Source organism: Falco peregrinus, chromosome 5 (assembly GCF_023634155.1).
Source record: "Falco peregrinus isolate bFalPer1 chromosome 5, bFalPer1.pri, whole genome shotgun sequence".
NCBI lineage: Eukaryota > Metazoa > Chordata > Aves > Falconiformes > Falconidae > Falco > Falco peregrinus.
The window spans coordinates 91,554,893-91,572,195 of NC_073725.1; the positions used below are offsets into that span (position 1 = coordinate 91,554,893).

At 55.1% G+C, this 17,303-nt stretch overlaps 2 protein-coding genes across 2 annotated transcripts; one reads left to right on the forward strand and one right to left on the reverse strand.

Moving 5' to 3' along the window:
- The first annotated feature begins 357 nt into the window (after nucleotides 1-357).
- OXTR (oxytocin receptor) lies at nucleotides 358-8,602 on the forward strand. The gene is made up of 2 exons (XM_005240193.3): nucleotides 358-1,689; nucleotides 6,339-8,602. Exons 1-2 carry the CDS (start codon nucleotides 759-761, stop codon nucleotides 6,584-6,586), a joined length of 1,179 nt encoding a protein of 392 aa, XP_005240250.2. The 5' UTR covers nucleotides 358-758; the 3' UTR covers nucleotides 6,587-8,602.
- Nucleotides 8,603-9,882: 1,280 nt separating this feature from the next.
- On the reverse strand, nucleotides 9,883-13,847 carry CAV3 (caveolin 3). Its single transcript, XM_005240192.3, has 2 exons — nucleotides 13,716-13,847; nucleotides 9,883-10,726 (listed from the first exon to the last, which is right to left on the reverse strand). Exons 1-2 carry the CDS (start codon nucleotides 13,827-13,829, stop codon nucleotides 10,385-10,387), a joined length of 456 nt encoding a protein of 151 aa, XP_005240249.1. The 5' UTR covers nucleotides 13,830-13,847; the 3' UTR covers nucleotides 9,883-10,384.
- Nucleotides 13,848-17,303: the final 3,456 nt, after the last annotated feature.

Sequence of the window (17,303 nt, forward strand, 5' to 3'; positions counted from 1 at the left end):
CTTGGGGGAGGTGAGGCCGGCGCGGGGGCTCTTCCACCCCTCCGCCTTTTACACGGGGTCTAGCCGACGGGCACCGGGGGGCTTCGGGCTGACGGAGGCCGGTGGCCATCGGGGGTTTGCAGCCCCGCCAGCCCCCGCCCATCACCGTGGGGCCGCCGGCAGCCTCCGGTCTGCCGCTCCCTCTCGCGGCGGCCGCCCCGAGCGCAGCCCAGCGCCGGCGGGCCCGATCCGGCCCCCGCCCCGCCGGGGCCGCTGCCGGCAGCGGGGCGCGGGAGAGCGGGGGCTGCCGGGGGGCCGGGGCCGGAGGTAGGAGCGGGGACCCGGCCGCGCTGCTGTGCCCGGGCGCCGTCGCGGGTGGGAGCGCGGCGGCGGGGCTGCCCGCGGGTGCGTGGGCGGCCGCTCTGCGGAGGCGGGAGAAGGTGCTGAACCGGTGCGGGGGGGGGGGCAGTTCGGGAGGGCCCCCGAGGAGCTGGCGGCGCTGGGACAGGCACCGCGCGTCTCTGCCGGCCCCTGCCCTCGTCGTCCTCCCGCCCGCCGGTTTTGCCCGGGGGCAGGAGCCCGCGGGGACGCCGGTGCCCGGGAGGGGCCGGGGCGGAGCCGCCGCAGCCCCCGGGCCGGGAGGGCCGGGCTGCCGCGGGGGGCAGCGGGGGCCGGCCCGCGGGCGGGTGGGCGCCGCAGCGGGGACGCCAACGGGGAGGCGGCCGCAGGATCTGCCCCAGCCTCTCCGCCGCCAGGCTCCATGCGGGACCGCGCCGGCCATGGAGAAGTTGTACTTCGCGGGGAGCGGCGTGTGGACCGTCAACGGCTCCCTGGGGAACGGCAGCCTGCGCCTGGAGAACCAGAGCGCCGGCAGGAACAGCACCGCCGACCCCCTGAAGAGGAACGAGGACATGGCCAAGGTGGAGGTGACCGTCCTCTGCCTCATCCTGTTCCTCGCCCTGACCGGCAACCTGTGTGTGCTGCTGGCCATCCACACCACCCGGCAGAAGCACTCCCGCATGTACTTCTTCATGAAGCACCTGAGCATCGCTGACCTGGTGGTGGCCATCTTCCAGGTGCTGCCCCAGCTCATCTGGGACATCACCTTCAGGTTTTACGGGCCAGATTTCCTTTGCCGGTTGATCAAGTACTTGCAGGTAGTGGGGATGTTTGCTTCAACCTACATGCTCTTGCTGATGTCCCTGGATCGGTGCTTGGCCATCTGTCAGCCACTGAGGTCTCTGCACAGGAGAGCGGACCGCGTCTCTGTCCTCCTCACCTGGCTGCTGTGCCTGCTGGTCAGCATTCCTCAGATCCACATATTTTCTCTGAGGGATGTGGGGAATGGGGTTTATGACTGTTGGGCAGATTTCATCCAGCCCTGGGGACCTAAAGCCTATGTCACTTGGATAACCCTCATGGTCTACATCATCCCTGTGTTGATGCTGAGCATCTGCTATGGCTTAATCAGCTTCAAAATCTGGCAGAATGTGAAGCTTAAGACGGCTCATGGGCCCAACGTGGCTCTGAGCTCCAGCTCCTGCAGTGGAACAGCGTTTACCAGGGTCAGCAGCATCAGGCTCATCTCCAAAGCCAAGATCCGGACAGTCAAAATGACTTTCATCATAGTGTTAGCTTTCATAGTGTGCTGGACTCCCTTTTTCTTTGTGCAGATGTGGTCTGTGTGGGATACGAATGCTCCGCAGGAAGGTATGTCCTCTCCCCTCCCGTAGCCCTGTGTCTGCGTGGACTGCTTAGCTCAGTGGCTGCAGGGGCACTGACACAGGCTCGTGGGCTGTGAGCAACAGCCAGAAATTGTGCTCTGAGCTGAGTCTCAGGGGGCTGGGAGGGAGGTGGAAAAAAGTCCTGAGCATGGGAAAACCACCCGATGGGCAGCAGAGGCTGTGCCTGAGCTGCCCTGGTGCAGGCAAGGGCTAGCTTAGATCCCGGCAAATTCAGTGTTACCGCAGCTCCGGGCTGGGCTGTGTGGCTGGGGGTGGCTGGGGAGGTTTTCACTGTCCCCAGGTGTGTGAATTCATCCCTCCCGGGGCTGTTCTGGGTCTCTGGTGGGTCGATTGCCCACCCCGGGTGCTGGGGTATGCTAGGGCTGTGTGGGAGTTCAGCCCCACGCCAGCTGCAGGAGAAACTGCACAGTGTTAGTGCCCGACTTCTTTTCTTTTGCTCTGCTGTTTTTAACTCAGTGACTGCTTTGCTTTCTCCTCTTCTCCCCTCTTTTCCCTCTCCTCCCACTTCCATCCACCCTGTGCTGCTGTTATTTTATCTCTGACTGGGTCATGGTTCCTGCAGAGAGCCGCTGATTTATGAGCAAAGGCTCTTCCTAAAGGACACGATATCACTGATTTGCCACTTTTTATTCTTGGTGCTGGCTGCTCCTGTCATCACAGAAGTTGCAAACAGAGCAAAATATATTATCCTCCTTAGTCTCATACTCTTGTAGCTGTGCTCTGTGCTGTCCCCCGGCGGAGGCATCTGATGGTCCCTCTGCACCTGCAAGGAGAACCCGCTGGGAAAGCTTAAAAGAAAAAACTGCACAACTTTGTGAGGTGGGAGAAAGGGCAAAAAGATGCATCCAGGGATGACAGCTCCTTGGACAGACTGACCCAAGCTCAACAGGAATGCTGAGTCTGGGGATGCCGAAGACCGGTGAGGAGCTGCGACCCCCTCCCGGCTCCCCTCGCAGCCTGCTGCAGCAAAGGGCTTCGCAGCAGAGGGCACAGCTTGCTTACACCGTGCATGCTTTTCCCTTCTTTAACCCTGCTCCAGCTATACATTGCTCTGGGGAAAACCTGAGGTCTCCGGCAGCCCGTGGATGACTGTTCTCATGTCAGTTGAAGCTGACAGAAGAGCTGGAGCCAGGCAGGCTCACCTTTGCCTTTCTTGCTTCTCTCCACTCCTTTTATTTCAGGTGGGGAAGTGAAACACAGGTCTTTAAACTTCCCGAGGTGCTCCAGGCAGCTGTCTCTTGGTTTTCCACCTGATCTAGGCTGCTCAAAACTTTTGGTTTTTAGATGCACCCTGGCATGAAGCAGTGTCTCTCCCTTTTGCTGTATTTTAAACCCACAGTCTCGAGGGCTTCCATCTGACTCATCAGCAAACAAACCTCTGCCGCTCTGCTGATTCCTGCGTTGTGGAGCGGGGGGATGGCCGGGCTGTTCGCAGGTCGCACCCTGCCTGCTGCTCCGGGAAACTCTGCCTTGCTCACCCTGTGCAACCAGCCCTGCGACAAACTTCCTGTTCTGCTTTGCTTTTAGGTAGCAAGGAAAGCTCCAGCCGCGCTGAGCTGTAACAAACTCCCCTTCCCCTCACATTTCTGTTGCTCGAGAGCCCATGTCTGCAGTAAAGGGTGGGAGTTTTGCCAGAGCATTTGCTGGAGGCTTTCATGGCATAGGGAGGAAAAGCCTCAGGCAGGTTATTGTGGATAGCAAATGCCCGGAGACCCCAGCCCTTCCTCCCAGGCCCACCCTCCTCCTCGCTGGGTGCCCAGAGGCACAAGAAGGGTGGCAGGGTCAGTCCTCTCTGCAGAAGGAATGGACTTTGCCTGCTGCGCTCCCAACAGTGTTGGCCTGCGTCATTCCCTTTGTACTGAGGCTTGGGCTGCCTTGGCCGGGCAGCATTGCCGGGTGCCTGGCAGAGGCATACCCTACAGCAGAAAGGGAATTTGGCATAGGATATCATAAAGAGTGTCCCTGACAAGGGAAAGTCTGTTAATACCTAACTGAATCCTAATTCATGCTGAGCAGGGCCCCTACAGTTTTGTGCCCACACATTGCATCCCGCAGCGTGTGAGACGCAGGCCTTGGGCGTTAGCAGAGGGATGTGCAGCGCTTGGTCTGCCGTGGGTGAATCTCCGATACTGCTCAGGGTTGTGCTTTCACCTGTGCAGGATGCAGTCTGCTGCGGTTTGGCATGCATCAAGGTAAAAAGGCTGTAAAGAAAACAAATTGAAGCCCTTCTTTCTTAGTTAGCAAAGTAATAATCAGAGAGGTCGCGCCCTGTGATTACTGATCCATTTCAGTAGCTTTATACACCAGCCTTCCTCGCTTCATAAACCAACTTCAGTAACATAAGGAAAGCGAGGTGTGGAAGCTGCACCCCTGCCCTGAGCAGTGCCGGGTGGAGTGGCAGAGCAGGGCTGGGGTCCCATGCTGCTGCCCACCTGCCTGGCCCCGCTCCCCCAGCCCCACTATCGCCCTGCCCCGTGGAACCGCAGGGCCAGGCAGCCCCATTTGTGCCCCTTCCCCGTGGCTGCCATGTGGCAGATGGAGGTGCCCAAGTGTGAGGGCTGAACACCCCGGAGCCCTGCTGCTGTGCCTGCGGAGGGGCTGGGGTATCAGCCTGGTAACCCGCCCTGGGCCGGGCCGCGGTGATCCCCACCTTTGCTCGTATGCAAACCTACAGCCTCTGTAAGCGCGGGTTGGAGCTACAGGTTAGGACTCAGGTGCTGGCGTAAGCACCGGGGATCCTTCAGAGGCTGTAGGTTAGAATGAGGTTTCTGCTGCACACACCTTACAGGTAAGACACGTCATGTGTGGCATTTTGAGCTTTGAGTCAAAGTTGGCGTAAAGCTCCTCTGAAGAGAATAGTGAGGCTGTGAAACAGCATAACTGTCATATCGGTCCCTTAATCTTGGGAGCTGGTGCCCTGAAATGTGGGCTGTGACTGATAGCATCTCTCTGTGTGTGGGAATTAGTGAACAGTCCTCATTTCATTTCACTTCTGTAGCAGCATTTGCAGCAGAGATGCCTCAGCCCTTCCCCGGGCACAGCCTCCTGCCTCTGCCGATCCCTCCTGACAGCACAACATCCCTGGCCCTGCTGCAGTGGATGTTCGGAGCCTGGGGAGAGGGAACACCTGTGAGGGGCAGAGCTTGCTCTTTGCAGCACCTCTTGGGGATCTCTGGCAGTCCTGCCAGAGAGGGAAGAGATCCATGCTTAAGACCTGCCCTGCAGTAAGCTCCATGAAATTCAATTTATGTCCCACAGAGAGAGAAGAGCTGAGACAGCCATGGCTGGATTTTTTTAATGGATAGAAATACTATGATGTATTTCAGGTCTTGCACCTAGGCTTTGTAAGCCATTCCCCATGGATTTCTTTTAGCATATGCTTAAAATTAAAAGCGGTTGGGCCAGATATCACTGGAGCAGTAATTATGCATGAGTTGGCTAAGGGTGAATTCAGAAACTAGTATTCATTATTCACACTTCTTTTCTAGTTTAAAAACCTCGAGTGGATTTTTGCAGAGGCAGAAAGGGACCAGAAACAGCCAATCACACGTACGCATCCTTGCTGCTGGTGCATCCCCTGAGAGCACAAGGAGATGAGAAGATGGGCAGAAAACACAGGGAGCAGAATAAAAGCTCTGTCCCTGACCTGCAGCCGCTTCGCAGAGGTGCTGGCTTGGGGGGGGGCAGGCTGCCCCTCCTTATGCTGGCTGCCATGGCGGGGCAAGTGCCACTGGCCCCTTCTCACCAAAAGGCACCGATCTGACCTCTCAGGTGGGACAGGCGGGTGCTTCGTGCTCTGGGTGTGGGGAGCAGCAGCCAGAGACCTGTCGTCTTGGCAGTATGCCGTCACCATCACCTCCCGTCCCCAGCATCACGCTTGCAGCTGGGAGCCATTGCCAGGCTCCCAGACTTCATTACTGGAATGGGGATGGCTGTCATTTCCCCTGGCAAAGGGTGTGTCCTGTGTGAAAAAATAATTCAGGGGGAAAGAAAAATGCCATCGCTCCCCGGGGCTGGGAGAGCGCCGGGCGAGGAGGCATGGATGGGGCTGGGCTGGTGGGCACTGTCCAGTTGGCTGGATTTTGGTGACTGAAAGCAGATGAAAGCCACTAATCTGCCCCAAATCGGCTACTTGGTGGGGAAAAATGAGCCACCTGATTCTTTTTGTTGCCACTCTTGCTCTTTGCCATGGCAACTCCAAAAAGCCACACTCCCTCCTCCCTGCTTTGGGCACTATAAAGGCGAATTGTGCAGATGATGCTGTGGGCAGCTCTGCCTCTTGGTGAGGCATTTCTAGGGTAATGCTGAGCAGGCAACAGCGCAGGAGGCGAGCAGGGGAAATGCAGCTTTTCTGAGGGGAAAAACCTAAACCCAAGTTGCTTGAACCAAGACTCACTTTCCCCCTTTTTGTTTACCAGCTCTTCTCTACTGATGTACTGACCAGCAGGCAGGGCAGCCCATTCCTGGTGTGGGAGGAAGTGTTGCAGTGCTGGCAGAGCTCGGGGCTCTCAGCAGAGCCCACCGTGGTGTGTGCCCAGTGCCCACCTCCCCAGGGTGGTGGTTCTCGCCACCTGTGCCGTGCCCTGATGCTGCTGTGCTTTTTCTGCCTTGCAGCCTCCCCCTTCATCATCGCCATGCTCCTGGCCAGCCTCAACAGCTGCTGCAACCCCTGGATCTACATGCTGTACACGGGGCACCTCTTCCACGACCTGATGCAGCGCTTCCTCTGCTGCTCCACACGCTACCTGAAGTCGCGGCCGGCATGCGACCTGAGCGTCAGCAAGAAGAGCAACTCCTCCTCCTTTGTCCTCAGCTGCAAGAGCACGAGCCAGAGGAGCTTCATGCATCCGTCCATGACGTGAGAGAAGTGCCAGCTGGGACCTTGCACCACCGCCGTGCTGCCTCCAGCACTTCCCTGTGAAGAGCTAGGGTTCGGACAAGCAAGGAGGGGGTCTATATAAATAGGTGTATATATGTCTGTGCGTGTGCAAGCATGTCCAGCGGTTATTATTGAACTGAGGCGGGAGTGGGGGGAGGACTCCTTTGGTCCAAGTTTCAGTGCTGCCTGGGACTGGACAGCAGGAACCTGCTTCTGAGCCCCCAAACCACTGACATCAGTGGCTTTTAGATACCACTGGGAGGGACAGGTTTTGCCCCCAACAGTCCTGCACTGCAGGAGTGGATGCTCTACGTCTTTTAGCCCCGTCCCCGCATCCCTGCACAGTGCCAGCCCTGCTTCTCGCAGCCTGGGCCAGTGGCAGCGCTGGTGGCACAGAGTGGGGCAGTCCTGCTGCCAGAGGCTGGGAGGGCAGCAGGGACAGGCCTGGGGACAAACCTCCGAGGGGACAATGCTGAGGCCTGGGTGTGTGTCCCCGCAGCTGTGCTCTGTGTCTGTGTGAGGCTGTGTGCATGGGTCAGCCTGGGGAGCGGACACAACTGCAGGGCCAGGGGATCTGTGCAATAACAGGTTTGCTGAGTGTGCTGAAAAGCTTCTCCAAAGGCAGGCATGTGGGATTACAGCTGGACTCCATGGGCTTTAACAGGGAAACTCCTTCTGAGTCCCCCGAGGCCGAGCTTTTGCTTTGGGTTTACCGCAGATCGTATTTAGTCTTTTACACCAATGCAATTTTTCTTGCTCTGTAACACACAAGGTCATGCTCATGGCATGGATTTTTTTATTGTTAAGAAATACCTGTAAATAAAGTTTTCTGACTGTGTCTTGATGGAAGGCGGGAGGGGAAGTGCAGGAGCACTAGACTAAGAAAATGAAGGAAACCAATGGGAAGCAGCGCTTTAAGCACAAGACCCAGGCGTAAGGATGCTTTTGTTGATAGAGTACTGCACCAAGCACTTCCGATGTGCACACTGCTTTATTCTGTAGCTTGCTGTGGAGTGTGGGACATCTGGGGTGATGTGCAGCTCTGGCTGAAGGCAGTGGGAGCTTTCCTGTGAATTCGGTGGCAGTGGGGTCTGGTGACTGCAGAGGGATGCTCCTACCTTTGCTCCCAACACCTCCTGTATCTGCAGCCAGGAGGGATGTGCAAAAGCAAGACCTGCATGCGAACGGTTATATGGTTTGGCCTTACATGTTGGGAATGAATATGAAAAATGCATTTAAGTGTGTACTTTATTTTTTCACTGTTATCAACAGACACATTTTCACCTTTCATAACCTGGCATTCCTTTGTTTTTTTGGTAGTAGCTTCAAGTGAGTGCTCAGCACATTTGCTGAATATGACACAGCATGTTCCATCTCAGCATGTTTTGCCAGGCTGGTTTAAATCCTGAGGAAAGCCTATAGCATTTTCCTCCCACGTTCACCTTCTTTCTCCTTGAGAGTAATTAGCTCCTGCACACAACAAGGAGTGTCCCCCCCATTTTATTGTGAACCTGGGGCCCTGGCGCACCCTCCATCTGCCAAGAAAGAAATACTATGTGGCAATAGATTTTACTGGGACTGATGGAAGCTTTATGGAAGTTTCGGGAGAGGCAGGCATTGCCTTGCGAGCCCTGGTTGCAATGCTGGCTGTGGTTACAGGGTCAGGCAGGCAGGGCTGTGCCCCCAAGCATGGGGGTGCTGTGTTCTCCAGCTGAGTGATGCTGCAGCCCATGTCCAAGCTCCCGTGCCTTGCCCGGGCTGCAGTGAAATGGGGATGGGAGGAGGAGCTCCAGGTTTGTTGCAGTGGAAGGATGTTGAATGCACTGATAAAATATGTTTCATAAGGGTTAAAAGTGAAATAGGGATGCTGAGATGTGAGTGGTGTGTGCTCCGTGTGCGGGGACCCCATAGATCGCTGTGGTGGGGAGATTGGAATTTTGGAGGTCTTTTTGGGTTCAGGCTGTGAACTACTAGAACAGTACCAACAAAAAAATTAAAAAGAATGTAATCTCAATTATTGTTTTAAATTAATTTTATTCCCACAAAAAGCTTTAAAAAATTCTCATGATAAAGTGTTTTTGGAAAAGTTTTTCCCTACAAATATCTAAATACCTTTGGTTGTTTTTTGGGTTTTTTTTTTATCACTCCATCCATCTCAAGGCCTGGTGTTGCTAGAGCATGGGTGCTACATTGCTATGGATGATGGAAGTCCCCAATCCCAAGCCACTGGAAGAACACCAACAGAAAATCTGGCTCTTTCTTGTCCTTGGCATGGCACTAGAAGAGACTTTGGCTCCAAGTCTTTGTTGGAAGCCAAGGGAAAAAAGCACAAATTGAATACAATTGAGAGTAACCTCTGAACGAGACCTTCTGGGCCCTGATTCAGCAAAGCGCTTAAGGCCAGAGCCAAAAAGGGGTTGAAGTGCCTCAAAATTAAAGTACCACTTCGCAGAAGATGGACTAAACAAAGTAATTGACAATACAGGGGATGAAATAGCTCCAAATTGAACTTTTTCCCCTCGTCCTTGTGTTTTCACTGGAGCCGGAGTGGCTGGAAGCGGGCAGTGTCCCGGAGGAGGCTCCTTCCTCCGCTCTCCCCCGCACATCTGGGCGAGCCCCACGGGATGCTGTGGGAGGGGGCCTGGCTGGGGAAGGGTGCGAGGCAGCGCCTCGGATGCGGGTCTCCTCCCTGGGGGCAGAGCCCGAGGGGTCGGGGTGGTCCTGCCCCCCCACTGCCTCCGCCACTCTGTCTCAGCAGGGCAGGGCACTGAGCAGAGGGACAGCCCTCGCTGTGTAGGATAAAGGCATTGCTGCAGGCTAGAGCTTACCCAGCACCGAGGAGCAAGCACATAGTAAATATTCTCCCTGAGAAATAAACCAAAGCTTTACTTAAAGCCAAGCTTGTGATTGCTCACGCGAAGTTACCAAAAGCCGTTTGTTCTTGTTGCCCCCTATGGTGCTGCCCAGCTGCTGTCCCTGCAGCTGCAGTGCACCCACAGGCGATGCGCAGGGCAGCTGCCCACCCGTGCTGTACTGCCCCTCGAATCCTGAGCACAAAGCATAGCGATGCCCCTAATTAAGTAGTGAGTGTCAAACTGCCACAAAAGGTTTTGCAGTGGCTGATGGCCCAGAGTCAGTACATCCTCCCAGAAGGCAGACAATATTTCATGCAATAATTGATCTGGATTTCAAAGCTTTGCTGAAATGCAAACACACATGGAAAAAAATTGTTTTCACTATTCTATCCATAAAACTTTTGTGCAATGTGATTTAATACAGAAGCTTCCACAACAACAATTATTTGCAGCAAGTAATAATTCAAATGCAAGTATTTATCTTAGTGTCATGCTAGACCAGAGACATAGCGAAGCGGGTGGGGTTTGGTCTGTTGTCCAGCAGCATCTCCGCACCCTTGCTTCTTGCTCTGCAGCTGCAGGCCATGGCCGAGGGCTGTGGTCCAGGAGATGCTGCTGTCCCTCCCATGGGAGCAGGGCACAGTGCTGGGGGTCCTGGAGGGCAGAGGGCTCTCCCTGGGATGCTCGCCAAGCTTGATGGGCTTCTCCTAAAGCTGCTGGCTTTGAGATGGAGCAAGGGGCAGCCCAGCATGCCTTGGTCTGCAGGGAGCATCCCCCCAGCCAGCTTTGCCACAGGGTCCCACCACACTGCGCAGGTCCCTGTGCACGGTTGTCCCTGTGCCCCAGGGCAGGGCACGCTGCAGGAGCCAGGGGAACCTGCGCAGAGGGGTGGTTGCATGAGGGCTGCTTGGAGTGGCTGTAGGGACCTAGATCTCCCTTCGGAGAGCAACTCTGATGTTGCTGCAGATCTTGGAAAGTGCCTCAAAGAGTGGGTCACAGAAGGTGTGGATGCAGAGGGAGTAGATTCGGCTGACACACTGGATCTCTATCAGGTAGCTCTTGATGCAGGGCACCACTGCCCAGATGTGGCAGAAGGAGATGAGGGCAAAGAGGAAGCCCCAGACAACTGCCAGGGGGATGCCCAGGATGGCAGAGAGCAGCCGGTAGCACCAGTACTTGCTGACGGTGAAGGTGGTGTAGCTGGTTTTCCAGACGCCGTCAAAGCTGTATGTTCCCACAGGCTCAGCTATCACATCCTCAAAATCCACCTGGGAGGGGAGAAGGTGGAGGTGAGGGGGGTTTGGGGGCATTAACCAGGGCTCCAGTGCAAGGACAAGGATCTGCTGCAATGTGAGAGGAGAGCCCGAATGAGGGGGCTGGGGAGGGCAAGGGCTGTGCTGGGGGTCCGGACCCCCTGCCCCCGCTGAGCAAGCCCTGGTGCAGCAGGAGAACCCCTGCCCTTGCAAAGGGCCAGATGAGGATGGCGCAGGGCTCGGGGCACTGCCTGGCCTCAGCCTGCAGGCAGCGCAGGCTTCACCCGTGGTGCCAGAGCCCAGGCTGGGCTGTCCTGGGGCACGTCCCCCACTCGCAGACCCCGAGCTGGGGATGGCACTTCTAGGGCTGCAGCCAGGCAGGAGCCCTCCGAACAGGAGTGCTGCCCAGCGCTGTGTATGCCAGAGGACACCAGAGCCCAGTCCTACCTTTTTTTAGTGTTCAGGGATGTGGGCTGCCTGCTCAGCAAGAAAGTGTTTTGTGCTAATAAAAATCCAACAACCCCCTTGATTTATGATTGATTTATTTATTTATATGTGCGGAGGCAAAGTGCTCAATTCTGTTTGTGTTTTCTTTCTGAAGAGGGAGAGAGGTTGGCTCAGCGATGCCCTTACAGGGACAGTGCTGTTATGTGCAGGTGTTGGGAACATCTCTGAATGACAAATACTCTCAAAGGCCGCTGAACTATGCATAGCGATCTCATTGTGGTGTAACTCATTTCTAGGGAATATGTGAGCCAAGCTATTTGTCTTGAAAAATAGCATGGTCTTTCCTTAGGAAGCTGTCTGTACATTTATGTTAAATTGCAATATCCATTCTGGTTTTGGAAGCACTTTGATCACTCTGCAAAGCACTTTGATCACTCTGAAAATCATTCTGCATCATCTTTAATTTCCTGGCGTGAGGAGGAGGTGCTGGGGGGAGTTCTGAGAGGACCAGGCAACAGCAGAGCTGGCTGCTCCTGGGGCACCTGCCAGCAGCTCCCAGGGAAGCCCTGCTGCCCAGGTGGGCTGGAAGCTGAGCAGCACCCACTGCACAGCTGCTTGATGAGCTAATCAGGGGATCAATTAGTGAAGGGAGCAGCAGGCTATAAGAGAAGAGTCTGCCTTACTGCTTCCTCTGCTAATGGCATGTCAGAAGTGGGTCTGGAAGAGTGGTGGAGGCAGGGGCTGAATCCTGAGCTGAGCCTGGGTGCTGCCCTGACGTGTTCAGGGACCAGTGAATGCAGGTACAGCTCAGTTCCTTGGTTGCTTTGCCTGGGAGGAGGCTTTTAAAGCTTTGTAAAGCCCCTGTGGCTGGTGCCACTGCTGTCATGTGTTCCCAAATTCTGGCTGCTGCATTGTAATGCTCAGGATGGGTTTATCTATGGCCACATGAGCCTTTCAGCCTGCAAAACACTCTGCTTCCCAGCTTCCCCTCTGCTGGATGCCTCTCTACCTGCTCTGCTTTAAGAGTATTGCATGCTTCGATGCCCAGGGCTTGATTGACTGTGTTGCTGCCCACCAGCAAGTAGGGAGGCTTTGGCTTTTCCTTTGGGATGCTGTGGAGCAGCAGTGAGGTGAGCTGTGCTCCCTGTCCCGGGCTGGCTCTGCTCCTCCTCCCCAGCCTTATCAGCTGGGCTATTTTTAAGGGGGGAGGAATGCTAGGTAGCTTCAGCAAACACTCTGAAAACTTCCACAGCTGATGAGGCAGCAGCATGGCCGTGTAAGTGGGTGAGCTTGAAAATCCTCTTACAGGCTTTTGGTGATCCCTGAGTGGGAGAAGGCAGGGATGGGGGAATGGGGCTGGTGTGAAGGCTTAGGGTGCCAAAGGCACTGGCATTACCCCCAGCAGTGGCTGGTGATGTCCGCAAGCTGAGGAGCGGGTAGGTGTGCCCTGCAGTGCTGCCTGGCACCGGGGGTGTGCAGGCTGAAGGCTGCCCTGGTCCTTGCTGTGCTGGCAGGGTGGCCAATAGCAGTGTGGCACTGCCCGTGGCCCAGCACCTTTCCGAGCCCTGGGCTGAGGGTGCTGAGCCGTGCTGGCATGGTGTGGCACAGATGTGGGATGTGCTGCTGGGAACATGCTCGAGATACCGAGGTGCCTGACAACTGTCATGGGCACGTCTCACTGTGCCGGAAGGGTGTCCATCTATGGCTGCTGCGGCTCAGCTGGGGGGCTTTTAATATGACCATGCCACGGGTTTAGCTGTAATAGTGTTTTAACACAGAAACATAGGCTTGCATATCACCCATGTCATGCCTGTTGCTAAAGCCTTTGTGAGCAGGCTCAGCGCGTGCCGTCCCTTCTGGCATGTCATCTTTGATCTCTCAAATACAGTTCTAACAAAACCATCCCATCGCCTCCTGTTCTCCTTTGAGCCAAAATTATCCTTGTCATATTGCTAACAAACCTTATGGTGACCGTATTTCAGTGGTCAGCATTCAGGAAAATGTTTCCCTGTTCAGCTAGACTGAGAGCTCCTCATGAGCAAAAATAGACAGAGGAGGTTTTGCTGCACCCTCCTGCTGCCATGTGGGAGAAACCACCTCCTTCCAGACAGGACAACACGTATCTAAACGTTCTGGTGCTTGTATTGCCAGGTCTTGAGGATTAGCAGGCTTTTACCAAGGTTCCCTTTAAATCAGTGATGGGACTGACCCGGTTTTATTTTTGGCTCCCCGCTTACTGGTACGAAGAAGGGCGCCTCCATAAATTTTCAGGCTACAGCCCATGAAGTTGGGGAGTGCATTCAAGGAATGGGAAATGCTGCATTGACCGGAGCCATGCACACCACACAGCCAGCGTCCGGACACCCCTGGCCGCAGGGCTGTGGCTTGTAGCCGGTCACCTCCCACAGCCCGAGGGAATGCCACCTCTTGAGGCACCCGGGGCAGGGGCTTACAGCCCTGGCTGAGGCCAAGCCGAGCACAGAGTGGCAATGCCGATGCACCGATGGTGTGAGGGAGGTAGTGATGCTCCTGAAACACAGCACTGAGCCAGTCCTACCTTTACAACATCCTCGTTTATGTGCTTTGGGTCTCGGTTCACCAGGTCGATCTCCTTGATGTGCTGGTCCTTGATGATGATCCTCTCCTCCAGCTCGGTCTGTTCCTCTGCCATGGCTGCTCCGCTGCCAGCTTGGCTCCGGGTGGTGGGAGAGCCGGGAGCTGGGGCTTTGCTGGAGGAGGGCAGGGTGTGGAGGCACCGGCCCCCCCGCTGCCCGCAGCAGCTGCCCTGCGCCCCTGGCAGTGCTCCAGGCTAAAATTAATACCGTGCCTCCCGTGGCTGCCCTGAAGTGTCCCTTAAAGGGGCTTTGCTGGGAACAGCCCCCGCCGTATCACCTCTGCGGGGTGTGTGTGGGGCATGTGTGTGGTAGTGGTGGCCCTCGAGCTGGGGCGGGGGCGGCATGGGGTGTGGGAGGGGTGTGTGCAGCCCCCCAGCCCAGCTCTGCAGGTAGGATTTTTCCCCTCACAACATGGGAGAAACAATGCCCAAACTGGGGTGAAAGTCCTCAAAAGCCTGAGACAAATAACTTTTTATGAGGGAAATTGTTGTTTATGGATCTGTAAAGGGAAGTGGCTCAGGGGAGACAGGAATTGTCTACAAATATTGTTCTGGGCTGGTCAGCAACCCTCAGGGTCCCTCTGGGAGCCTAGAAGGAGGCTCACGGTATCAGCTTGGATTCCTTTAATTCCAATTTTTCATACAGAGAAAGTAGAGGAAAACCAACATGCCAACCCACGGATGGGGATATCACCTTCATGAACACCAGGTGCAGTGACATTTAGCATATTAATGAAGTTTTATTTAACTTGTGCTGTATTTTGGTAATCTTCATCAATTTCTTTAGTGCTCTCTTGGTTTTTGTGAACTGAAGATTTCTTTAAAACTAATGGTTTTGTGAAAAAAAGAAAAACCCAACAAGCCACCCACCCAAAGCTTCTATTGAATCCTTGTTTATAGACACTTTGATTTGAGGTAGCGTGGGGATAACTGTTCTCCCATCATGTGTCCCTTTGGTAAAGGCTACGTTACAGCTGCACTGAGGTCTCTGAAGCACTGGGGATGCCCTTGATGACTGGCTGTGCTGTGAGGGTGACACAGCAGGTGTTGTGACAGCCCCAGCAAGCCCCGTGTGTTGGCACTGCACACTGCAGTGTTTGGAGGTGAGACCTCTCGAGGGAGTGGCTGCATGTTAAGCCCTGTTAATGCAAAGTGTTCACGAGATGCGTGTCTCTGAGCTGTTCTGGAGCCCTGTTTCCCCATCTTCTGTGTCACGTATGCAATAGCAAAGGTGTGTGGTACCTCTGGGTAGGAATTGCTTTGGGTTTCACTGTTGAGGTGAAACATTGCCTCTGGCAAAGTCTGGCAGGGATGCTCCCATCTGCCTGGAGCGGAGCAGGCAGGGATGCTCCCCAACAAGCCCTGCTGCTGGCCCATGGGCAACACCCAAGTTTGGTGCCATGGGCAGTGCAGTCAGCCTTTTGTGCTGATATAACACAGCAAAAGTGGGAAGTGGTGGAGAGGGGAGGATGGTAGGACTGGTTAAGGAGGAAGGATCGGTGTCCTGGAGGTGTCTGCACAATGGCTGAGCATGGAAGTGGCCACTTCAGAGTAATGTTCTTGGCTGGCATGGGGGGAGACTTATTTTAATGGCAGAAGGCTGCTGCCTTCCAAAAACATCAATGCCTGTGCAGTGCTTCTTTATCAAACCCACGTGGCTTGGTGCCTGGAGCTTTCAACGCTGCAATGTTTTTTTCCAGCCCATTGAGCTGATATAATACAGTGCAAAAATGGGATTGTGCTCTTTTGCTTGGCTGAGGCATCACAAGTCTCTCAGGCATGTTAATTTTTTCCTGAGAACTTGTGCCAGCGAGAGCCTGGCTGAGCCTTACCACAGGCTGAGGGCTACCAGGCTTCTCTAACTCCTCCTGCTGCCCCTGGTGTGTGTTCAGTATCTTTTCTGGAGTCAGGGTGGTACTCCAGTCTGGAAACCAATTTTCTTGATTTGTGCTCTAGTGAAAGCAGATGTAGTGATGCCCTGGAGTGTGACATACCCACGGCTAGAGCTGCCATGACTGCTGCAGGGAGCGAAAGGGCAGAAGCAGAGGTGGGAAAGTAACCATGCAAACCCATGGGGTGTTGCAAAATTAAAGGAAGCACCTATGGAGAAGTGACAAGCTCTGTACAAGTTTACAAGTGTAGGTTAAATCTGGGCAGGTTGCTTCTGGAGAGTAGTGCCCATCCGTGACCCTGTCCTGGCTGTGTGAAGGGATGCTGGAAAACCCTTCAGCGGCACCAGTTCCATGACCCCGGAGCTCTGGCTGGCAGGGGTCTGTCCTGGCTCCGTTCCTTTGCCTTCCTGCAGGATGAGCGGAGCAGCAGGCACAGCAGCAGCATTATAACGCACTGGGGAGGCAGTGAGCTGCTGGGGCTAAAATGTGCCCAGATCTGGTCAGGGGTGGGAGTACACTGACCGTGGCTTGAGACAAGCTGCCTGCTGGTCTCTGCCCTTTGGCAAGGCTTTTGGACCCGTGCTTGGTTGGCGGCCTGGCCCCCTGCCTGCCATACCAGCATCGGTGCCTCCACAGCAGCAGCTGGGAGAGCCCAAACCCAGCAGGGGCAGGCACTGCAGGCAAAAATCCCTCCACACTCCACAGCTTTGGGCACCCCCTTTAAGGCCAGACCTGCTCCCTCACAGCTGAATTCTCTGACAAAGTTTTGTAGCACCACTGCTGAAATGGCTGAGTGCTTCAAAATGGATTGTGAAGGGTGTCTTTGCAAAGTGAGTCGTTTTGCCCTTACTCTGAGCTGAAGGAACCCGTTGCTGCTGAGGGGGCTGTGGGCGGAGGTGGTGTGCGTGAGTAACCTCCGTCTGATGGAAGAGCAATGCTCGCTTGGCCGGGAACCAGTGCCGAATTTAGGAGGCACAGCTGCTCCTGGCAGTGCCGTCCCTGACAGACGGAGCAGTGCGACGCAAGGTATTTGCTCTGCTGCATTTTCCTCGACCCATCCCATGTAGAAAACCTTACACCAGGAACTGGGGGGGGTTGCTGACTGGACCTCCCTGAGGTACAGGGGGGCTTGGCCGGCTGCCCCGAGCCCCGGGGCTGGGGGGGGTGGGGGGGGTGGCAGCGCGGTCCTGGGGCACAGCACAGGCTCACCCCTGCTTTGCTGGGCCCTGCCCCACCTTTCACACAGGATTTCTGACAGCGTGAGTCACTTGCTGTCTTTAGGCTTGGGGTGGTCCTTGCTGCTGGCGCTCGGGCACCCGGCTTTGGTGTCCCAGTCGTGGGAGTAGGAAAATGTGAACCTGTGTAGTGGGTAGTGTGCAGGCAGTGTCTCGAGTAGCAAGGAGAGAGAAGAGGAATATTCTGTTGCACTGTAGATGCTATAAATAAATCTATTTCCGAGTACTTTAAGACTGTGAATGGGATGCTGTGTAAAACCTTCTGGTGTGCAGAGGCTACAGTGGACCAACAGTAGTGTTAGTTTGTTAGTAACTAATGACAACCAGAAGTTTAATTGCTAAGTCTAGGTGATAAAACAATAGCAGTTGTATCAAATATTAATGCTCCCCTGAGGATGGATATA